Source organism: Suillus fuscotomentosus, assembly GCF_016647785.1.
Source record: "Suillus fuscotomentosus strain FC203 chromosome Unknown F5891scaffold_1, whole genome shotgun sequence".
NCBI classification, from domain to species: domain Eukaryota; kingdom Fungi; phylum Basidiomycota; class Agaricomycetes; order Boletales; family Suillaceae; genus Suillus; species Suillus fuscotomentosus.
The window spans coordinates 2185518-2210561 of record NW_024539513.1 but is presented as its reverse complement, the minus strand read 5'-3'; the positions used below and the strand labels follow the sequence as shown (position 1 = coordinate 2210561).

General features: G+C 45.4%; 5 protein-coding genes across 5 annotated transcripts; 2 read left to right on the top strand and 3 right to left on the bottom strand.

Annotated features, from left to right (window-relative positions):
* Window positions 1-3291: 3291 nt before the first annotated feature.
* Window positions 3292-3966, top strand: F5891DRAFT_1180341 (uncharacterized protein; the record flags this gene model as incomplete). Its single annotated transcript, XM_041365914.1, has 1 exon — window positions 3292-3966. The coding sequence occupies one exon, from the start codon at window positions 3292-3294 to the stop codon at window positions 3964-3966; it is 675 nt and encodes a 224-aa protein (XP_041234358.1).
* Window positions 3967-13489: 9523 nt separating this feature from the next.
* F5891DRAFT_937477 (uncharacterized protein) lies at window positions 13490-14592 on the top strand (the record flags this gene model as incomplete). The annotated part of the gene is made up of 4 exons (XM_041374100.1): window positions 13490-13726; window positions 13884-13940; window positions 14002-14151; window positions 14209-14592. Coding segments are annotated over 4 exons (828 nt in total), but the record flags the coding sequence as incomplete, so codon positions are not given.
* Window positions 14593-21686: 7094 nt separating this feature from the next.
* Window positions 21687-21929, bottom strand: F5891DRAFT_920858 (uncharacterized protein; the record flags this gene model as incomplete). The annotated part of the gene is made up of 1 exon (XM_041373779.1): window positions 21687-21929. A coding segment is annotated over one exon (243 nt), but the record flags the coding sequence as incomplete, so codon positions are not given.
* Window positions 21930-21964: 35 nt separating this feature from the next.
* On the bottom strand, window positions 21965-22589 carry F5891DRAFT_937724 (uncharacterized protein; the record flags this gene model as incomplete). Its single annotated transcript, XM_041374120.1, has 2 exons — window positions 21965-22344; window positions 22382-22589. Coding segments are annotated over 2 exons (588 nt in total), but the record flags the coding sequence as incomplete, so codon positions are not given.
* A 2059-nt stretch (window positions 22590-24648) lies between these two features.
* F5891DRAFT_1180334 (uncharacterized protein) lies at window positions 24649-24951 on the bottom strand (the record flags this gene model as incomplete). Its single annotated transcript, XM_041365913.1, has 2 exons — window positions 24649-24815; window positions 24882-24951. The coding sequence occupies 2 exons, from the start codon at window positions 24949-24951 to the stop codon at window positions 24649-24651; spliced, it is 237 nt and encodes a 78-aa protein (XP_041234354.1).
* Window positions 24952-25044: the final 93 nt, after the last annotated feature.

Below are 25044 nucleotides of genomic sequence, written 5' to 3'. Positions count from 1 at the left end.
AGTCCATCAGGTCCACAATGATTGTTGCCTGGAACATGCCATAGTTTGAAGTGGAATAGGGTGATGCCTACTAACCAACGATTCATAGCAGTGTTCGGCTGTATGTCTGGATTACTAAGCATGCCTTTGATATATTTGGTGTCTACTTTGATGGTAAAGAATTTGAGACCGATTAACCAGACTTTGGCAGCGCAGAGAGCACGAAAGAGGCCATACAATTCTATCTTAGCCTGGGAGTACCTTGACTCTCTATCATTCCTAGTGATGGAGCCAAAGCATGATGAATATTGTTTGCCTTTGAACATTTGAGATAGGATCCAGCTGCAGACTATGTGTGAAGAGTTGACGGCCAGGGTGACTTCTTCTTGCGAGGTATAGTCTATTGGGCAGATGGCAAGGGATGAGCTGATAGCGCTTTTGATAGAATCCATGGCCTGTTGTGCTTCATCATTCCAGATAAATGGAACATTGTTATGGGTGAGGTTGGTAAGTGGACGTGAGATAAGAGCATAGTTCTTGATCCAATTCCATATGGTTCCTGCAGTTCTGAGAAAACCACAAACTTCAGTTCACATTGTGCAAGGCAGCCAGTTGCTAATCTTTGAGACTTTGAATTTGTCTAGTATCTGCCCTTCGTAATTGCAGAGTTGACCGACAACAAGAACTTTGGAAACACATAAAAACAGTTTCTTTGCAGAAATGGTGGCTCCCATGTATTTAAGACGATGCAGAACTCTATTTATGTCAATGCAATGCTCCCAAATGAACCTTCTGATGCCAGGATTCTCAGAAATGAGTTCATATGATGACCTGCACCAAACTGGTTTGGTGCATGGACAACTAATACTCTTCTATGAGTCCTATACTCCAGAATTCACTATGAAACCATTTTTACCTTTGAGCTGAAGTCATACTGAGGCTAGGGAATATTTTTCGCCTTTTTTCTTCATTTTTTCAAGTGTGTATGCAAGCAGCCTGAATATTTTAGTACATTTAATTCTGCGATGAGTTTTGCTTAGTCAGCCATGGTAATGACCCAGACAAAATCCCATGCACATCAGGTGACTGTGAAAAATGTTTCCCACATATGTTGTCCTGGAAAAACATCAGTAAAATCCTAAATACTAGGCTCATGTCATTTTCACCCTTCAAACAAAGCAAAGCAAAGACAGGCACACAAAGGATTTGTATCATGTGACATTTCTTACTCTCTTTCTGGATTTGTCATCAGGAGTTGGACAGGTCACATGACTAACAACAAGCCAGGATGACTTAGCAAAATACCCAATGACTCACTATGACTCACTCTAAATACTTACTATGACTTACTATGACTTACTAATGACTCACCTTGCATATATGACTCATTATGACTCTTGATGACTCTTGAATATACTAGTAGCACAGCCACATTTATTGTGTATATAATGACCCCAGTTTTTGAAATAATAAGTAGCGAACAGCAGCAGATAGTAGGGTGTTTTTCAGCCCATCTAACACTAAGTTGTGAGTAAGGTGTGATAAGTGTCTCAAGACTGAAAGGAACATTCTCAAGAGACAGTAATACTGCAAGCTCATCATACTAAACAACTAGCTGTGAGCTCACTGTGTGCAACAACTAGCAAGCAAGGTACAGCTACAGTTATATTCTGATTTCTATTTTCTTTTTCCTTTTGTTTTACTTTCACCAACCTTTGGTGTTCTTTGTCCAAAAATATATTTCCAAAATATTTCTGTTGTCTCTACGTCCACCTAAGACTCAGAAGTAGCATAGTGGGGAGACTTTAGGAATTGATAGTGAAGCTTGACCTCACTCATCTGAGTAGTGATACTGAGCCAAGATATTCTGTGCCTGCTAGGCTTTAGCTGTTGAAGAGGGGACTTGGTAGTAAACCCAAGGATGTCCGTTCCTGAGTCTGTTTGAATACTCAAAGAAGAGTTCCTTGATAGCAGGTTCAATATTGAGCTAAGAGTTCTACAATAAAGCATTTGACTAGTCTTGACCTTTTATTCTACCTGTTTTGTGCTGAGGGAGTTGATCATTATAGTTCTGCACCAATTCTTTTGGAGTATAGTTTGTATGAGGCACTGTTGTTGAAGGGGAACTTGAGGAAGAATCATGTATATTCTTTTGGTCATTGCCATACTGTCAGGCTGACCATTATTTGTTTGTTTTCCTGTCAAGTCCACAGATTGGATTGACTATCATATCTACTGATCTTGCAGAAGTATCCTTTAGCTGAACATACCTTGGGTAGTATATAACTAGCCACCCATGAATGACCACATTATCAGTCATTGGGATTTGTCTGAATTGCTGACTATGGAGATATTTGTTTTTATAGGTGTTTATCTATAGATCATCTATCTAAGAAGACACCGATGTAGAAACTACAACACAGCAAGGCGTGAACGAGGCTCCAGACTGTATCTATAAATGTTGTAGGTCGTGTGTTGCCTAGTCTGCTATACTTGAGACGACAAGTGCATTTGACCCTAAAGGGGAAGCGAGTGCAGCAAGGATCTAGAGGTATGTGCTGAAGGTGCTACTGGTCGGCCAATGTGAAGCGTGAGAAAGCACAGGTGCGCAGAAGGCGTGGGAACACGCACATGTATGGCCTGAAGCACGGGAAAGTGTGCACGTGTATGTGGAAATGAGAGAGAGTAAGAATAAGCTTGCTTAAGTGATAATGAGATACTAGACAAGAGATGAGAGTGCAAGGTGTCAAGGAATAGATTCCAACTGTGACTTTCTAGGTAGTAAGTGGTAGGTAAAGTTGTGTCAACCAAAAGGTAAGTAATAGTATGTACTGCTGGTGCTTACATATATATGATACCTAAGTGCTGTCATGTGGAGCCGAAGCGCTACCGAGTAAGGTATGTAAAGATGTATGTAAGTAAGGGTCCATGATAAAAATAAAGGTGGAACAATATGCAAATAAGGGAAATGGAAATATATGCACTAAAGAGCTTGGTGGACAGTGGATGGATGCATTTGGATGGCTGGTGCTATAGGGCATTCAAGCGCACGTGCATATACATCGCAAAGTGTGGGAAGAGTGCGCAGGAAAGCTGTGCCTCATATAGGGATAGCTGCGGATAGCACACAGAGTGACACTACAAGTTCATACCATATACTCCCTAGGGAAAAGTGCCATATCAGACCATGAGAGGCATGGGTCTCTACACCAATTTGAACAACTTTAGTTATTACAACTACCACTATCATAAAGTTGACGAAATTTGCTCACCTTTCACATCTTGCTTCTTCCACCACTCCGACTCACCAATATGTCTACTCACTGTATTACCCACACCAAGAATGCAACTCAGCATCCTGGTCTTGCAGACATGGTCCCAAAGAAGAAATGTTGTATGGCTGCAGAAGTAGCTGCTGAGCGTCAGGCTAAGTTAGATGCCAAAGAAGAAAAGAAACATGCCAAGGCTGCTGGGATCAAATGTGTCGCTGAATATGAGAAGAAACAAGCAGACAAGGATGCATCAACCAATACTATCCTGCAGGCTGCAGCCTTACCAAAGTCAAAGCCCTGTCCAAGGCCCATTCCAAAGAAGATTCGTGCAAAACCCTCTCCACCTCCTGAAGATGATGGATTCATTTCTGATGTTGAGATGGACGATGCTGTCATTGACACCAGCGCCTTCAACTCAGATCCATCCCAAGCCTCAGAAACTGACACCCACATGGATGGCTCAGAGCTGAGTGAAACTTATACTTTGCCACCAAAAAAGAAGGCGAGGGTTGACAAACGGGAGGGCAGAAAAACACTTCTTGGTCCCACACCAAGTGGCACCCCTCATAGGATCACGAAAAGTTTCCTATCAACATGGTGCCCAACGGCGTCAGAAGCTAAACCCAAAACCCTATCAAAAGAATCTAAGTCCCCATTATTATCGTTTAAAACTAAAAATACTAGAAAATGGCCACTGGAAAACTGCACAGCATGAGCTTTGGCTCCAAAACACCAGTCTCCAGGAATCCCTCCCCCACGATGCCAGGAGGACCATCTATGAAAAGAACAACCAGATCTTTGAATATCACACTGACCTCACCAGAGATAGAAGCACAACCTAGCACCGTCACAGACGCTGCTAGCGTGCACTCATACCTCAAAAAAAAAGAGTCTCTGCCATGCAACTGAACCTTATACCCTAAACCATATATTTTCGGTCCTTTCACAGATCACACAGGTATCCGGTGTAGAGAATTATGCCTCTCATGGCGTGATATGGTGCTTTACACTAGGAAGTACATAGCACGAACTTGTAGCGTCACTCTGTGCACTACCCACAGCTATCTCTATATGACGCGCAGCTTTCCCGCGCAACGCGCGCCATGCGCGCACCATTCCCGCGCTTCGCGATGTATACGCGCGCGCGCGTTCCCGCGCTTGCGCGCCCTATGGCGCCAGCCATCCAGAAGCATCCATCCACTGTCCACCAAGCTCCCTAGTGCGTATATTTCCATTTCCTTTATTAGCATAGTTCCACCTTTATTTTTATCATGCATTCTCACTCATATATATATTTACATACCTACTCGGTAGCGCTTCGGCTCCGCTTGACCGCGCTTAGGCGCGCTATATAAGCGCCAGCAGTACATACTATTACTTACCTTACTTTTTCCCTTTAACTTACTAGTTACTACCCACTTACTACTTAGCAGAATATAGTAGAAAGCTATTCCTTTACATTTTGCACTCTTATATCTCTTATCTTGCTTTATATCACTACTTAAGCTTAGTTTCTCATTTCCGCATACGCGCGCGCACTTTCCCGCGCTTCGCGCTAATACGCGCGCGCGTTCCCGCGCCTTTGTACCTTGCGCGCTCCTGCGCTTTCTCGCGCTTCGCTTAAGCGCACACTTCTAGATCCTTGCTGCACTCACTTCCCCTATAGGGTCGAACGCACTTGCTTCTCAAGTAACGCAGACTAGGCAGTGCGCGACCTTACAACTTTTACAGATACAGTCAGGAGCTTCTTTTGTTCCTCATTGTATTGTTGTTTCTACACCGGGTCTACACCCTTGCCAGTTATCACCGCCATCAGATCTGTTGTCTTCCTACTCAAGCAACATGTAGTAGACGAGATCACAGACACAGTGGCCCAACAAATCACGATGACAGTAGCACAACAAGTCACGGAATCCATCACTGCAAAACTGGTGGACCATGTGATAGCCGCAATCGCCCCGCAAGTAGCCCGGATACTATCAGCCTCCAAATCTCTTGAAAACTCTGTACAAGAAACTAAACAACAAAAAATGCCATTAGACCACCCAGACGCAGAAACAGAAAAAATAACACAACTAACTGAACTAACGCCCCAAATCATAGACCATATCATGACAGCCATTAATCCTCAAATTGAACAACTCACCTCAACATCAGACTCACTCTCCACCTCACTAGAAAACACCTTGAAAATCCATCAGATGTTAGGAGAATGCATAGACCTAGACTGAGGCATCAATGCAGCGGCAGATCGAATTACTAATGCTACGGACATGATTTACAGCGCCATTGAAGACTGCCATAGCTCTATCAACTGTCTCTCTCCCTCATTAGAAACGACACAGGACCAAATCCACCTTCTCTCCTCGAAGCTCCTAGACCAACAAGATGCTCATCCCCCTCCCCCCACTCCTCCATTTGAAGCCCCAAAACCAGCACTATTCAGCAACATAATGACAGCATGGACTCCAGGACCTACTCATCTACACACCTCATGCAGCTCTCCCCCGAACATCCAAGCCTTCACGCCACAGCCACCCCCAACACAAAGTCCTCACAACAGTAACACACAGCACCAGATACCTCCAATTGATGAAGCCCTGGCTTGGTCTGCTATTTGAGCAAGACAGATCCTATTAGACCCTATAATCGGTAACCCAGTATTCCCGCCCAAAATCAACCACAACAACACTCTAGACAAAATTTATATCGCCATCAAAGCAGCCCTGGCTCCCAATGGCCACAATAATAACATCAAGGCCCTCCTACAGCTACACAACGGGGGGATCATTGTCGAACTAGACAACAAAGAAATAGCGCTCAGACTGTGGGACAATGCCACCCGGAAGAAATTCCTCCACACATTAGACTACTCGGTAACATTTAAAGACAGAACTTATACTTTAGTAGCCCAATATGTCCTAACCAACCTTCTCATTGAATGACCAGGACTCCTCCGACTAGCTGAAGGCAAGAATCACCTAGATGACAATTCGCTAGTGTCTATGTGTTGGATCAAGCCCCCACACAAGAGGCCCCCAAGGCAAATGATGGCGTTTGCGCTGCTACAAGTCAATAACGCAGAGACAGCCAACCAGCTAATCAAGCAAGGCCTTTACATTGATCACCACCTAATACAAGTCAAGAAAGATCGAAAGGAACCAATCCGATGCGCAAAATGCCAATGCTACAGCCACATAGCTTGTAACTGCAATGTAAGTAGAGACGTGTGCGGAGCATCCGCAGACAACCACCAGACAACTGAATGCAACTGCGTACAAGACCCTATGATGTGTCAGTTGTCGCAATGACAACCACGCCAGCTGGAGTCAAAACTGCCCGGAATTCACTCACAAATGTGCAGATCTCAATGTCAAACACCCAGAAAACTCTCTACCCTACTTCCCAACCTGTGAAGCTTGGACTCATGCACTAACTCCCCCCAGAGCAACACAATATGAAAGGACAGCCACAACCCCAATATCAAGCAACAAGAAAGCACCACCTCGATTACGCCAGACTACCCTCACCTCCTCCTCCATCATCAACACAAAAACACCGATCCTCAGACAGACAATGAAGCCTAACCCCACCCAAGATCTCCACCTAACAACCCCACCACCTACTAACAGATACGCCCAGCTTCCCACAGGTAATGATAATGGTAATGACATAGATGACAGCGACAACACCAACAACAGACTTATGACAATAATGTCCCCACTCCCATCATCCAGCATAGCCTCCAGCCCAACCTCAGCCTCACAAATGCCAACTCCAGGATCACCGCCCTTATGGTTCCCATCATCATCTCAGCCACCGTCACCTTCTCCATCAACTGCAGCCTCACCCTCAACAGTAGATCATGTCTGAACACCTGGAACCACAACCTGTTCGACTACAAATCTGGCAACAAAACCCCAACAACTCCTGAGCAGTACAGGAGTCCATCCTCAATGGTCCGATGGCAAAAAACTAGGACATCCTTGCGCTCCAAGAGGCCTGCGAAGATTGCCTCTGAAACATGAAATCTAACCGACAGTGGCACACTCTTTACCCAACTCAACACTATACCCACCCTGAGCAGAAAACCTGGGCCGTCATGCTCATCAGCACCTCACTTGACACCAACAACTGGCAACAACTCTCATTCCCCTCATCCGATGTCGTGGTCGTCCAACTATCGGGACCATTCAGAAAATGTACAATTTTTAATATCTATAATGACGGAAAATGACAGGACACCATCCACGCCCTAGATAACTACCTCATCGCCAACATTGCAAAAGTCCGACCATCGAACAGCGATCATATGATCCGGCTCAGAGATTTCAATCGCCATCACCCACTGTGGGAGGAAGACTGGAACGAACACCTAATCAACTACAATATGTCACAGCCCCTCATCAATATTATAGCTGACTACGGTATGAATCAACCCCTACCCAAAGGACAACCCACTCTTCAATCATCAAGCACTGGAAACTGGACAAGACTGGACAATGTGCTCTGCACAGACCACTTCATGGAGGTATTTGTATCATGCGAAACTAACCCAGCACTATGAGGGCCAAAAACTGACCACATGCCTATCCTCTCCATACTAGAACTAACTGTATCTAGAATCACTCAAGATCACACGTGCAACTACCAAGTGACAGACTGGGACAAATTCAAGGAAGTCCTAGCTGCACGACTAGACACCAGGCCAATTCCTGCACCTCTTCTCAATGATACTGACTTCCAGAATGCTGCACGAGACCTAGCACTAACACTTGATGAAGTCATCTCCGAAGTAGTCCCACTTATGAAACCCTGTCCCCACTCAAAAAGGTGGTGGACTCACGAACTAACCCTCCTATGCTGCCAAGTAAACAAAGCCACTCACACCGCCTTCAAGATGAGAGCCCTCCCCTTACATCCATGTCATGCTGAATTCAAGCACATCCACAATCATTATGCTGATGAAATCTTCAAAACTAAAAACAGCACTGGGTCGATTGGCTGGAAGAAATCTCTGGAAACAACATATGGATTGCAAATAAGTACATTTCCTCCAACCCAACTGATGGCAGCAAAACTTGAATCCCCACCCTCTCCATCCGATAGGCGGATAGCTCCATGCTCGAAGCCACCAGCAATGCCGAAAAGAGTGTCTAACTAGCTAAGTCTTTCTTCCTGCCATGCCCTAACACCTCCTCTGTTCCAGAACTCTATGAATACCCTGAACCCATTGCCTCCATGGTCCCAATCACGACAGACAAAATCTCATGCAACATCAAGAAACTAAGTCCCTACAAGGCCCCCAGACCCAATGGTATCTGCAACGTGATCTTCAAGGAATGCGCAAACCTACTCATCCCCTTCCTCCTCCCACTCTTCAACACCTCCATTGACCTCCGCACCTACTACCAACCCTGGTGTCAATTCATGATGGTAGTTCTATGGAAGCTGGGCAAGCCAGATTATACCATAACCAAAGTGTATCATCCCATCACTCTTCTTAACACCACTTGCAAGCTACTAACAGCAGTAATTGCAGACCAGATGACTTTCTATCTCGAACGTCACCAGCTCCTACCAGCAACTCATTTCGGCGGGAGACCCAGCAGGTCAACCACAGACTCCCTCCACCTCCTGGAAGAAACCATCAAGAATGCCTGGCGGACCAAGAAAGTAGTGTTGGTACTCTTCCTCAATATCAAAGGAGCATTCCCGAATGCAGTCACAGACCACCTATTGCACAATATGAAAACCTGACGCCTCCCAAAGGCAATGATCAACTTCACACGACAAGTACTCACAGGACGCCAAACCTGCCTGCAATTCGATGACTTCAAGTCTGAATGGTTCCCAGTTACAAATGGTATAGGTCAAGGAGACCCTCTTTCAATGATTTTGTACATTATATACAACACTGATCTAGTAGACATGGCTAAACACAGAGGTAAATGGGAGTCCACCCTCACCTTTGTCAACGACACAGCATTCATCGCCGTCGGTGCCTCCTTCCATGAAACGCACCATACTTTGAAGAGCATGCTCGAAAGGACAGGCGGAGGATATGACTGGTCACGAGACTACAATTCTAAGTTTGAAATGACCAAATTCGCACTAATTGATTTTTCTATGAATAGGACCAAACTACGCCCACACATGATCATTAGAGGGAGTACCATCCGCCCAACTGCCACTCACAAGTTTCTAGGTGTAATATTAGACCAAGAACTACGCTGGAAAGAACATGTTCCCTATGCAATCACCAAGGGAACTGCTTATGCTCTGCAACTACGCTACCTTTTATCAACCGCCACCGGTATGCTCATGAAACTAACATGTCAGCTCTACCAGGCAGTAGCAGTGCCGAAAATGCTATATGCCGCTGACGTGTGGTTCACACCCATATACTACACTGGATCAGATGAAAGTCAAAGAGGTTCTCTAGGAGTAGCGGGAAAGATGTCAACAGTGCAACAGATAGCAGCAATCGCAATAACAGGAGCCATGAGATCCACCGCAACTGACACACTTGAAACTCATGCTAACCTTTTACCTACTCCCCTTCTCCTACAGAATACCTGTCATCGCACCATAGTCCAATTAGCTGTCCATCCTCCAATCCACCCACTCTATGAACATGTCAGAAGAACCGCTAAGTGCTATGTCCAACAACACCGTACCTCGCTTCATTGACTAACCCACTCCTTCAAAATCGATCCCAAGGAAATAGAAACTCTCACGGGTGCTGTCCAACACCCATCATATAGTAGCCCATATTCAGTACATATCACCAACTCCAAAGAAGCATCCATCACCGAGCAAGCTCTACTCAACAACGACATCCAGGTCTTCAGCAATGGCTCAGGACATAACAGAAGAATAGGCGCAGCAGCCATACTAACCCAAGAGGGACAAGAACCTCACATCCTCCGATTCTATCTAGGCACAGAAGAAAAACATACAGTATATGAGGCTGAGGCAGTGGGACTGACCTTGGCAGCCCATCTGCTAGCTACAGAATGCCAACTGACTTTCCCATCCTCCATCCTAGCGGACAATCAAGCAGTTTTGAAATTTGGTGAGCGCATAGCACCAAAAGCAGGACATTACTTGGTCGAGCATTTCAGATGAATGATGAAGAGACTCAAGAGAACCAATCAAGGATGAGGATACTCAGTGATGGTCAGATGGATAGCAGGACATAGCAAGGTCAAAGGCAATGAACTCGCGGACCAGGAAGCAAAGAAAGCAGCAGAGAGTTGGCAAAACAATAGCATGGCTGATGAACTATTTTGATACCTGTCAATCGGACATCTCCCTAGCAGTCTCTCAGCCATCAAGCAGGCCCTCAAGAAAGACACCAAGTGGAGATGGGAACACACATGGAGCAAGTCGCCATGATATGCATGCATGATGACACTAGATCCCCACCTCCTCTCACAATCATTCATCAAACTCGTTGAAAACCTTCCTAAGCGCCTCATCGGTCTTTACATGTGTTTTTGCACCAGACACATTGCCCTGAACTTGCACCTCCACCACATCAATTGTAGTGCTACCCCCAATTGCCTCATATGCCCACACACAGAAGAATCGATACACCACTTCCTCTTCGACTGCCCTCAATATGACCAAGAACATTTCATCCTCCACCAGAAACTAGGCCACAAATCCACCTCCCTCCCCTTCCTGCTCACAGACCCAACAGCAATGGAACACTTCCTCAGATGCGTGAATAGCACAGGTCAGCTGAAACCCACCTTCGGTGACATGACTCTTCTCCCTCCACCTGATAGACAATGACTTCACCCACACAGAATGAATCCCTAGAGCAAATGAACTCACCCACACACCTCATGACACATACAACCTCACGACCTTATGACTCTATGACACCACCAACGCTCCTCAAACACTCATATTTAAAAAAAATTCAAAACTTACCCACATGAAGACAGGCCCAGAGAAAGGAATGCTGCGAGAGAATCAGACGGGAGACGAGAAAAGGGAACAAACACCATTCTATGTCACTTACGCAATTCTTTTTTAGCTTCATGTACGGACTGTCCCTAGGGACAGTCAAGTACACGCTTCAGTTCACCACTACCATGCACTAGACACACACTTACAATAGGAAGAGAGCAGTCAAACTTATCTTTGAATGGACTGCACGCCTAAAATGGCTGGCAGGAACGGTGGACTGACAGGGAACATCCTTATGTCAGGGCATTCACAAGTCCAGAGATGTAGATAGGGCAGGGGCCCTATAGGCTAGATAGAACTGTCTGACATAGGGTACTTTACCTCAATGGACAGAAATTGGAACTAAAAAAAAACAGGAGGGCAGGAAGGTGCTGGCTGAGAAGCCTAAGGTATGGGATGCAATTAAGGCAGTGCAACTGGAAGAGGCAAATGAGCAGGAGAAGAGGAAGAAGAGGAAGATAGCCCAACCTCCCAGCACAATAAGCATTGACTCAGATATGGAGTCAAATGTCCTGGTCATTGATGCAATACCTATGGCGGTGTAGAGACTCGTGTGTCTTATGGTCTGATATGACAGCTTTACACTAGGAAGTACATAGCATGAACTTGTAGTGTCACTCTGTGCGCTACCCGCAGCTATCTCTATATGAGGCGCAGCTTTCCCGCACAACACACGCCATGCGCGCACCATTCCCGCGCTTCACGATGTATGCGCGCGCGCGCGTTCCCGCGCTTGCGCGCCCTATAGCGCCAGCCATTCAGATGCATCCATCCACTGTCCACCAAGCTCCCTAGTACGTATATTTCCATTTCCTTTATTAGCATAGTTCCACCTTTATTTTTGTCATAGTTTCTCACTCATATATATTTTTACATACCTACTTGGTAGCGCTTCGGCTCTGCATGACCGTGCTTAGGCGCGCTATATAAGCGCCAGCAGTACATACTACACTTTACCTTACTTTTACCTCCCAATTACTAGTTATCACTTACTTACTACTTAGCAGAATATAGTAGAAGTCTATTTGTCTATACTTCGCATCTCCCTTCTCTTTTCTTGCATTATATTATCACTTGAGTCTAGTCTTTATCATTTTCTGCATACGCGCGCGCACTTTCCCGCGCTTCGCGCCAATACGCGCACGTGTTCCTGCGCCTTGCGTGCACCTGCGCTTTCTCGCACTTCGCTGAAGCACGTACCTCTAGATCTTGGCAGCACTCGCTTCCCCTTTAGGGTCGAACACACTTGTCTCCTCAAGTAACGCAGGCTAGGCAACGCACGACCTTCAACTATTATAGATACAGCTAGGAGCATTATTTGTTCCTCTCTGTATAGTTGTTTCTACAGCGGCTCACAGCAAAAGATCAGCCCTTCAGCAGGCTGATCACTCAGATGACAAACCTATGGATACCGATATACCATATAAGCCTCAGTGGGCAATGCCAACCTTAAGCAATGAGAATACACCTAAGGTGCGGTCTCGTGGTAGTCAGACTGAGGAAAGGAGTAGCAGGAAGGAGAAGGAGAAGGCAACAGAGAAGACAACAGAGAAGGCAACAGAGAAGGCAGCAGAGAAGTCGGATGATAAGGGGAAGGGGAAGGGGAAGCAGCAATGTGATAAGAAATCAGTTCAGCCGAAAAGGTATAAAGTTCCCTTCTTCTTTTCCTGTTGTCACTTGTCCATCAATATCATGCTCACTCTTGACGAAACAACACTTTATTATTTTTTTCTCAGTGATTCTACTAGTACTATGGACTCAAAGGAATTTTCAACCAGCATCAATGATTGTGCTGTGGGCATTCCAAAGAACTCAAAGCCTGGTAGCAAGGCCAACACCAGCCAGCCCAGCATTTTTAAAAATAGCTCAACCTTGCGCTGCAATGGATCTGTTCTTCCCCCCCTGACCAAGGGCAGCACTCAATCATCGTCCAATTCAGTCCTGACTAACAACATTTTGATTTCTCACGCAGAGCTGGTGATTCACATCAAAGAAGAACCCAAGAAGAACTATCGCCTTGGAGTCATTGATGGAGGGCTCTCTGATGAGGATGAGACCCAAGGTTTCGAATGTGAGGCTGCAGTCGCCAGCCCTCCCAAAGGGAAAAAAACAGGTTAGGAGCTCAGTAAGTGCCTGTTTTGACATCATGTTTATTTCTACTACTACTACTACTACTACTACTACTACTACTACTACAGGCTCTTGTTAAAGATTCCCCCATCAAGACCACAGCCTGTCAAACTGAATGAGCAAAGAAACCCAGCAATGACAACCTCCCCGAAGGCATCGATCCCAAAATCTGGTGTCATGTCTTTATCTCATCATACATACAATATGTTGTGACATTGGCTAATCCCTGGGAGGTTCCCTCCAAGCTGGCCTGTGAGAAGATGCAGGTGATTTGGGATGCAATCTTTCCCAATATTGGCCACAGAGTGACAAGCCTTAGTTCAGTCTACTACATTGTAAGGGCACTCAATTTCATCAACACAGTACTAACTTAGATCTACTTCAATATAGGCTGTCCAGCGAGTTGCTGACTCCTACCGCAGCAACATTGGCTCAGCAGCTATTGCAATTGTCATTGCATACCTTGAGTCTTAGGACTCACTGAGAGACTCTGATGACAATTGTGCAGAATTCGCAGAGTACGCACTCAGCAACCTTCGATTCTTATACAAGAAGGCGAATAGTGATGACAAGTCTGTATGTACTCCTTCCATCTCAATCAATTTCCAAGTTGTCGTCATGCTAATGCTTAGCACAGAAATTCCAGGGCCTTTATCAAGGTGCATTTGTTGTGCAAACCTTCGGTGCACACTTCACCGCGACCTGTGGTGCCCAAAAGATACCTGGGGTAGACAAGCCAAGTGTACTAGCAAATCCTGCTGGGGGTCTCGCATTGTCATGTGCCGCAGTAAATACTTGTCATATTATTTATTCTCAAATCTCACAAACTGACAATTTTAACTAGGTCGAACGAGCTTTAACTCTCTGGTCTACTCATACTCTCACTATCAAAATGGTTCAGGCCACAAAGAACAGAACCAGCATTTCTTTGCCGAAGACAATGAATCAGTCGACTGGCAAGGTGTCCTGTCGGCAAACAGGATTCAATGACATCTCCTGGGGTACATTGATGCATGCCTATGCAAAGGCTATCATGAAGAACCTCCATGAGGACAAGTTCGAAGTCATCATTGCATCTGCCATGGAATTCTCAAAGAAGAAGAAGAGTCTTGGCGATGACATTGATGATACTGCCATGGAGGATGACCTTGATCTGGATGAGCATGCTCAGCTGGTGCACATATCTGACACCAAGTCTAAGGGAGATGATGGCTCTGATGTGGAGTAGGAGCCTCAAAGCAGCTTGTGCATTCCTCCTTGAAGCCAACACCAGTGATTCTTAATTTTTTTCATTGTTATTACTACTGAGGCTAATGTTTAAGGCTACTAGTACTACTGCTGCTGCCGCTGCTGGTGTTAATATTTAAACCAAGTCTTCCTGCCTGGGCCATCACGTGTAAATGAGCCTGACTCATTTCTTCCAGTTGTTCACTGTACTACTACTAGCAGTAGTACCCTTTCTCTCTCTAATAACTCCAAATCAAAGACTTGGAAAGCCGCCACCGCCACCGCCATTTCAGGCTGGTGATACTATCATGGACCTACTACTACTAACTAGTCGAAGTACTATAGCCTAGTACTACGTTCTTGCACAATGCTACCAGTACTTCACCATGTGACTTGAACCAATGCTTTCTCACCACTTGAAGGCTTCTACTGTTGTGCTGCTATTGGCTTATCTCACTTTGTGTGCTTAAGGGTGTGCTCAAGCTCAATCAAAACCACTCAGAGAGTAGTAAAGTAGTATGAAGTACATTAAGTGGTGCGCATGCAATAAACAGCACTAAGTCACCCATGCAAAAATTCAGTTGTTTTTCACTTAATATTAACTTTTTGAAGCTTTGGAGCCTGAAAGTACTTTGAAACAGTCTTCCTGTTAGTACTAGTAGCCTAGTACTACTAGCCTTACTAGTACTAGTAGTAGTACCTTTCACTTAGCTCTAATAATAAGCACAGCAATCAGAGCAGCTAAGTCACATTCATCGGAAGACCCTGCTTGTGGCAAGTCACAATCCCCTTAATGTTTTTTGGCTCAATCCAAATCAAAATATTTATTAAGTGATGCTAAGTTTATCTAAGGTTCATTAAGAATTTTCTTGATTTTCCTGATGACTTACAGTTGCGAAGCTTACCTGTTTTGCCATCCAGATGTTCCCCTAAAATCCTTGTCACTGTGATGACAATTATGAGTTCAATAAAGGCAAGCATCTATTATAATTCAAGGCAGTACAATCCACATATGTGTCACAATTGTAATACTAGATGTTATGTTAGCAATCTATGTTCCTTTGATGGCATCTTGACAAGTGATGTCTCATTCTTGTATATTTGGCATGTTCTGCCATGTCTGTCCTACAATGTAAGACTTAATAATGTGATCTATCATTGTTGCACTTATTGTTTGTATTTTACTTAATATAATTATTTATATACATCAGTAAAACCTCAACTTACTTAATCAGACTTTTTGGACTTTTTGATGGTTTTCACGTCTTTTCACTTCTTTGAATCAACTTGCACTGGTGATGGGCGCTCGAATGAGTTTAGGGCAAGCAGGGCCCTCCAGCTCAATGCTCGGAGGGTCCGCGATCAATTTTAGCACTGAGATGTGACAGCTCATAAGAAAGACAGTAGTATGTGTATCGTACAAATTGTAGCTATCACTTTGAGGGAAAAGCTAATATACAAGCCATTGAGGTGGCTGCTGACCGAAAGAATCAAGGGAAAAACTAATATACAAGCCACTGAAGTGGCCGTTGACTGAAGGAAGGTCAAGTTTTTGACTGACCAAGCGCTATAGGGCTATCCTTTTTTTTGTTTTTTTTTTAGTTAATAGAAATATAGTAATTTCAATGCCCAAATTCAAATGAACACTTGAAACCAGATCAAAACAAGAATGGAGCTGTCCATCTCGGTGAGTTAATGCCTTTGCGAACTGTGAACCAGAAGGTGAAGCAAGAACAGGTGCTTCCGAATGTATTTTTGGAATTCATCAGACGACCAGCATCCCGCTGCCTGAATCAGCACAGGTGCAACACCGGTCCCAGCAAGAGCTGTTGCTCCTCCGGCATGCATGGAGTGTCCTGAAATTGTAGGTGGGAAGAACCGCCTTAAACAGTGCATGAACCACACATGAGTGGGAATGGTTCCACCAGCGGTGAGCCACAGCTGAGGGTGGTGTATGAACTGTTTATCTCGAGCAGACACATACCGGCGAAAGATCTCCAAACTGTCTACTCGTCCCTGTCATCCTTCCAATACCAAAATCTCACAACCTTCTCTCGAAGTCCCACTTTTGTGATGAGGCAGAGTGTACAATGCTGAGCTGTCTGTGAGTATGAGAGAGTGCCGGAGGGGAACTTTGCGATATGATTGATGTTTCTTAGTGTTAGGCCAGCATAATTCTGCTAATCATTGCAGCGTCTTCAATTCAGTCACAAGTAAGGCCAGAAATAATCCATCGTCATATCTGTCTGATGCGCTGAGAGCATCCATGACGCATTCCAGATCTTCCACAGTCAAAGGCTGCTTCCATTGGATTGGTTTTGAGAGATGATGTTTGCACCCTTTCAGCGTCCGTGTGACCAGAAGTGACTTGCGCACTTCGCGCACGTGTGGGAAGTGGGTCTCCAGACAATTAACGATGCCTGATATGTAAGAATCTACTGAGTGGGGTTTGATATGGTGTGATAGCCAGACAACGAAGAAGGAGACAGTGTCTTCTGTAGGTTCCACTGCACAATTGTGAAGGCGACAGAAATTAAGGTAAGAATTCAAGTGCGAATCATATGCGGACGTGGTCGTGGATTCAACTGCAAATCCAAGGGCTAGTGAGCGTTCTAGCTCCAACCGCTCCAGTGTCCAAGCTTCCCGTATGGGCTGCTTGGACCATGTCTCACTAGATATCATTTTTTCGACACTCCCAGCGCATCCCGAGGGGGTTCAAAGTCACAGATGTCAGCTGTCAGCACGAGATCCAACACAAGTTCGTTATGAAAATGGGACAGTGCATCTGCGATGACATTCTGCTGTCCCAGGATGTGTTGCATGCGAAGGTCCACTCCATATCTGATTAAGATGTCAACCACTGACCGCTGTAGAGACTCATGCCTCTCATGGCATGATATGGCAGTTTCCACCAAGGAGTACATAGCACGAACTTGTAGCGTCACTCTGTGCACTACCCACAGCTATCCCTATACGAGGTGCAGCTTTCCCACGCAATGCGCGCCATGTGCGCACACTTCCCGCGCTTCGCGATGTATATGCACGCGCGCTTTCCCGCGCTTGAGTGCCCTATAGCGCTAGCCATCCAGAAGCATCCATCCACTGTCCACCAAGCTCCCTAGTGCGTATATTTCCATTTCCTTTATTAGCATATTGTTCCACCTTTTTTTTATCATGGATTCTCACTCATATATATCTTTACATAACCTACTCGGTAGCGCTTCGGCTCCGAATTACAGTGCTTAGGCGCGCTATATAAGCGCCAGCAGTACATAGTACAACTTACTTTTCCTTCAACTGACTACTTACTACTCACTTACTACTTAGCAGAATATAGTAGAAATCTATTTGTTTACACTTCACATCACTCTTCTCTTACCTTGTATCATATCATCACTTAAGTTTAGTCTCTCTTATTTCTGCATATGTGCACCTTGTGTGCACCTGCGCTTTCTCGCGCTTCGCTTTGGTGCACACCTCTAGATCCTTGCTGCACTCACTTCCCCTTTAGGGTCGAATGCGCTTGTCATCTCAAGCATAGCAGACTAGGCAAACGCACGACCTTCAACATTTATAGATACAGTCTGGAGCATCATTTGTTCCTCTCTGTATTGTTGTTTCTACACCGCAACAATGAGTTGTACCCAGGTTTTGCCCGTAGCAAGTCAAACATCACCACGGTATTTGAGTTGTCGGTGTAGATTAGGAGTTTGTTTGGGACCTCTGTCATGTTCTCCACTGAATGGATAGCTGAACAGACAGTGAGTGCTTCGAAGAAGAATATTGTGTCGCGGGGAGCCTCAACTGGTAGGTGGCATTGACACGCGAATTGGGCATCTGGAAACCACAATCCTAATCCAATGCCCAATGCATCAGTGTAGATCACTGCGACGTCATCACTTGCTGGGTTAAAGTCTAAGCTTTTGAATAGGTATAGGCCATCAGCCCATTCCACATGGTTTGCGAGCCAGTGCAGCTCGTCAAGTAGTCCGTTATTGACATGTATCATAGCCAGTGCATCTGACTTCCCCCGGATTTTGTCGTAGAGCACCGACAACCCGGGTTTTAACAGAGGGAACACATTTAAGCTCCATTTGCACCATCCTGCAAGGCATTGATAGTCCCATAACGACCAACAGTGATTCTTGCGAGCAAAATGTCGCAACTCTGTGACGAGCGCATCCTTTTTCTCAGGTGGCAGCATGACCAACATTGTGTTTGGGTCGACGTCAAACCCTATCACTGTTAGAGTCAACCCAAAGAGCTTTTGCTCTTTCATGTGGTAAGTTCAGTTCATCCCACAATTGCAACAGGTGAGTTTGTTTTGCAGGGAAGTGGCAATCATATGGTGCATAGTATGCTCAATCATCGAGTTTAGTGAATAATCACCCGCTGTGTGATCAACGACTAATCGCAGCTTATCCAAGTTAGGCTTGGGCACAGTGTGCATCGGCACACTATACATTCCCGGGTAGAGTTTGGTACCGAAGCTCTCTGAAACACAGCCCAAATGTATCTCCTCACACATTTGATCCTCAATGAATTGTTGTTGGTCGTCGGTTTTTGAGCATGTATGTGAAGAGTTGTCATTAATTGAAGGGTACAAGCTGTCTGAGGTATCGGCCCATGGCCAGAAGCCTAGATGTAACACTCAACATATGGACTTGACAAAGGGTTGGTTTGGATGGTCTGAAAGGAACATTTGAAAGTGGTCGACGTTAATGGGTGTTACAATGCGAAACAAATCAGGATTCTGCGCAATCATGTGAGCAGCATCACTTCCTTCAACTTCATTCAACAGCGGCATAGGTACAGGTTCTGCGTACTCCATGGAGCATGCAGTGGGACTGAAAGATATATCTGTTGGTGACCAGATCAAACCCTGCCTATGACGTGGACGTTTAAGTGATGGTTCAAGTAAGTTTGGACTTAGACTCCTCGTGATGCTTTGTTTCTGTGTGCCGATGTGCACAGAGTCTCCTGTCTTGTTCGTGTGAGCAGATGTGTGTGTAACAACATGATTGGGCGCTGCGGGAACATTCTCCTGAATTCCACTTATGACAGGGCTCACATCGGTTGAAAGTAGACTTCTCTCGTGCAGGTGCACCGAGTTTAGAGGACTGCTTGTCTTCGTCAAAGTGGATGCCGTCGGACTGGAAGTGGGACTCATAAAGGTCGGTAAAGGCTGCGAAGTCTGAAAGTTCAACTCTTCGTGAATTTGTGGCTCTATTCCAGACAGCTTTGTCAAATCTAATGATCCTCTCATGCGTTCACTGGAGTCTGCGGTCAAACTTGTCATTGATATATTCTCTGTAGGAGGCAAGCTCATCCTCTCAATGAGGGAACACAAATTTAATTGCTCTAGCAGCTCTGTTCCATGCTGCAGACCACTGTGTAGCGGAGGTGATTTTCTTGGAGGTTGCTTCCGAAGTTCCGGAGAATTTGATCTCAATATCTCCAAGTGTTTCTGTGCATTTGTCAATGGTTCGCAAGGAGGAGATGATGGAGTGAACTGCGTCGAGGTTGATACTCTTTCCAGCAATGATCTCCGCCCATCCAGCTTCATGAAATTTGGGACAGTAGCAGTGATACATGAGTTGACGTCGCACTTCTTTGGGATCTTGCAACCAATTGAGGAGGATTTCGTTAGTGCGTGTAAGATTTGCGGAGAGTTGACCTCCACTGAATGACTGCTCTGCACGTTTGAGACAGGTAAGGTCAAGTTTGGAGCGCTTTTGAGCAGGTTCTCCTTGCTCAAAGCTTTGCTCTCGCTGAAACTCATTCTCTCTAGGAGGGATAGACTCCCTGTCTTCAGATTGTCGCACGACATCTGGTTCCCGCTGTCCCCTGCCCAGTTCGAGATCTCTGGACCATTCTTCGACCATGTTGAAGTACGGAGTCGCGACGAAAGACTCTGCTTGGTCCGTGGCTTCATCTGATGCTGATGCGATAGCCTTGGTGATTGAGATGAAAGCTTCTTGTTTAGAAATGATGGCGTGCTTGTAGTTTTCAACAATGTTGAGGCACCTCTCCACCAACTCTTGTTGGGATAAAGACGATCTTGAAGGGTTGGTTTGAGCCAAAGTCCCTTCTTGTCCGGGTCTAGAGAGAGTGTTAGATGAGACATTTTGAGAGGTGGACATGGAGGTTAGGACAGAATTGAAGTTAAATGAAATTCAATAAATAGCTTAAATTATGGCGCAGAGTGTGCACGAGCAGATGGTGCTCAATGTTGGATGACTGCAAAGACGAAAGATTGGTTCATCTTGAAGTCCGAGTCTGTGCTACCAACATTTAGGAGACCTGGTCACAGGTATACGTCAGATATGACAAATGTATGCACAGACCAGTGGACTCGGCCTGGGCCGAGTGCGATCGTTGATTCAACTTGTTTAAACCTATTAAAACTCGATTCAAAAATGAGTGGCCTTTTTTTTCTTAATTCACTGCCTGGTCCCAACTTGAGTATCAGGAATAGTTTATTATTATTATTTCATACTGTTGCAATGGTAGAAGTTCACAATTTGTAAAGATTACATCAGGAAAACGACAAGTTCCTTATTTCACCTTATTGTCACTTTTTCACATTCAATAAGGTGAAATAAGCAAAGGCTAAAATAAGTGGCCATGAAGCGGAAAAAGGCCACTCATCGTCTGAATTCTCACTTATTTCTGACTTAGTTTACTTTTCGCATCAGAAAAAAGGCATTGTCCATTCAGAAAAGCACGACACAAAAGCAATTAAGCAAGATAAAACCAGAAAAAAATGAACGTGAACTGATAGTCGGAAAGCAGTACCAGTAGTCTAGTACTGGTAGAAAATAGCACAGGATGGGATGTATAACAAGTGGTGATAATAGTAGTCCGCCAAGCAAGTTAAGGATGGTATCAGAAGGCCCATGGACAGACGCCATCAGAGAACAGCTCTGCCAAATCAGCAAAATCAGCAAAATATATAAAAAAAAAAATTTGCAAACAAAGACAGAGGCACAGCTTGAATAAGATAATGTCATACATACATAAGAAGGCACGGTCATCGTCAGAGCTCTCAGAGATGCCTGCATCCACAGCGTTACTTTCATTCAAAGCTGACCGCGCCATGTCTACTGTGGTTTCGACGAAGTCCAGGCCCTTCTTCTTGATGCTCTTCATGTACCCAGTGTTCGCTTTACCCCAGAGATCACGTGAAAACAGATACGGAGCGCTTGTCACCTTCCCAGTGACCTTGTTGAGTACTTTGGGAAGCTTGATGTTCAACTTGCTGTGTGCTGAGGTTGATGCTAAGATGTCCTTGACTTTGATATCGCCATCTGAAATCAATGTGATGGCACGCTCAAGCTATGTGAATTATTTGAGTGGGACTTGGAGCATTGCTAACAAGAAAATGAACAGACCGCTGTAGCACAAAATACAATAACACCAGCGATCCCTTTTGTTGCAAGGTCCTTGGTTTTCAACGTGGGAATGGTAGCATGGCCATTAATGGTGCTAAGGTGGGCCTTTCCAAGGAGCTGCAGCATAAATGCAGAGTGGAACGCCCTGTCAGGCTCGCGCTTGTCCATGTCCTTGAAGATGAAGGCGAAATTCTTCAAGAGGAGCCCTGCAAGAACCTCTGGGTCACAGTCATTGTTGCTCGTCAGAAAATCAAAGATGATTGCAATGGCCGTAGAGCCGAAGTTGCTCCGCCACTCGGAAAGCCGTTGGACAGTCTGTGAGTCAGAACAGATAAGTAGTAAGGAGGTGTTGTAGACATCTGGCATGACAAGAGCGTATGAGTGAGAAAACAGCACCGTTCTGAACAATGACAAGGTTAAGCTCCAGGTAGACTGCCTGAAATGCAATTTGGATATGTGTCAGTAGAGTTTCATCTGGGATGCTCCAGAGGGATTCTTGGCTGCCAGCCCACAACATCATTGTTGGAAGGAATTTTTTAGCCCAACGGTGGTCTGTTTGGACTTGTTCAGGAAGGTCGGTGTTTCGATATTGCGCTCGAGGCTTCAAGTTGTCATGTGGCGTGTCAACATTGACTGACTGCTCCTTGGGCTTGGCAGGAGTAGCGTGAAGAGATGTTGAAACCTTGAGTGATTCTACCTTTGCCTTCTTAGTGAGAGCAGGTTTGACGTCTGTGGTCACGACTGATGTCTAATAAAAAAATTGCATCAGAAAGGACAACTCTATATCATTAAATTCTCACTGAGCTTGTGGTACGGGGGGGCTTTCCAGGCTTCACTTCATACATCAGATCACTCTTGTCTGGTAGGTCGATTTCCATTGTATTGTCAATTAAAGGTGCAGTGAGTCTGATAGCATCAATGTCAACGATCAGTGTTGACTCACAGGCATCAACCAACAAAAAATCTAAATCTTCAATTTCACTCCCTTCAGAGGCCTTCCTTTTGAGGTTGCCAACTGCAAAGGAAGCCTTAGGCAAGCCTACTGGCGAAGGCTGGGTGAACGGAGCACGAAACTCTGCTGGAATCTCCAACTCATCATCAGAGTCATCAATGGTGAGAGTCAGCACCGTCTTTGAATAATAATGTCAGATGTTTTTCGAAAGCTAAAAATTAAAACATTACTGCTGCAGCTGACCGCCCTTCCTTGGTAGTGATTCCATGTGCAGCCAGGCATTCCAATTTGTCAATCTCATCCTCATCCTCGTCATCAGCAAAACCTCCTGGTATATTCTCATCTACACCTGAACATTGAGGACTGTTAAAAATACCAGTTGGGATTTCACTGTGAGTTGTCTTGGAAGAGCCCGTAAGACGAGAAAAAACTGTTGAAGGAGGAGGCAATGTGTGAGTCACATGACTCGGCGGTGCATTCTGGTTCTTGATGGGTATGTCGACGTCTGAGACCCAGCTCTTAACTTTGCTGTGAAGAGTATACTCAGGCTTGTTCCTATGGTTCAAAGTTAAATTGAGGAAGAACATTGTTTATTCAGTGAGCAGGAGCATGATGAGAAGGTTCAGGGAAACCCACACTGTGACATCCATTGAGTCGCCCTTCTTATGGACACGTGCATCCTTATCTCCGCCATCAGCAGAAGTTGTCTGTTTGATTTGCTCACACGCTTGATTGACAGCATCCTTCATCGAAACTTTGGTAATCTTCTTTTTGGAGTCATCCTTGAGACCCATCTGCACATGAGCCGGTAAGAATCTCTGGCTCTTGATTCAAGTTGGTTCTGACCTCATTGCCTTCACCATAGGCTGCTGTGACATCCGCCTGACTCAGACCATCCTTTACAGCCGCTGTAGAGACTCGTGTGTCTCATGGTTTGATATGACAGCTTTACACTAGGAAGTACATAGCATGAACTTGTAGTGTCACTCTGTGCGCTACCCGCAGCTATCTCTATATGAGGCGCAGCTTTCCCGCGCAACGCGCGCCATGCGCGCACCATTCCCGCGCTTCATGATGTATGCGCGCGCGCGCGTTCCCGCGCTTGCGCACCCTATAGTGCCAGCCATTCAGATGCATCCATCCACTGTCCACCAAGCTCCCTAGTACGTATATTTCCATTTCCTTTATTAGCATAGTTCCACCTTTATTTTTATCATAGTTTCTCACTCATATATATTTTTACATACCTACTCGGTAGTGCTTCGGCTCCGCATGACCGCGCTTAGGCGCGCTATATAAGCGCCAGCAGTACATACTACACTTTACCTGACTTTTACCTCCCAATTACTAGTTATCACCTACTTACTACTTAGCAGAATATAGTAGAAGTCTATTTGTTTATACTTCACATCTCCCTTCTCTTTTCTTGCATTATATTATCACTTGAGTCTAGTCTTTATCATTTTCCGCATACGCGCGCGCGCTTTCCCGCGCTTCGCGCTAATACGCGCGCGTGTTCCCGCGCCTTGCGCGCACCTGCGCTTTCTCGCGCTTCGCTGAAGCGCATACCTCTAGATCTTGGCTGCACTCGCTTCCCCTTTAGGGTCAAACGCACTTGTCTCCTCAAGTAACGCAGGCTAGGCAACGCACGACCTTCAACTATTATAGATACAGCTAGGAGCATTATTTGTTCCTCTCTGTATTGTTGTTTCTACACCGCCTTCTTGCCTTTGGCGGGAATTGAACGAGGCCGAACTCCCTTAGCCTTCCTTGCCAGCGTGCTCGTCTGTTTGGCTTCCATCTCCAGCTCTATACCAGCAATGCACTTAGCTCCTGCTTCAACAGCTGCGGCCTGTGCTGCAGCCTGCTCTGCCTTTTCTGCTCAAGCAGCAGCAACTTCTTCGGCTGTATGTCGGGTCTTCTTTGCCTGCAAGAGGATCGCACCAGGATGTGCAATCGCATTGGAGGGACGAGTACGATGAGTTACGGTAGTGTCAGCAGGTTGGGAAGGCATATTGATATGAAAGATGCGGGTGAGGAGCTGCAAGTGAGATGGGCAGAAATTTGCAGGTAGCAGAGAGCGGCAGGAAATGGTCTAGGTTCGGTG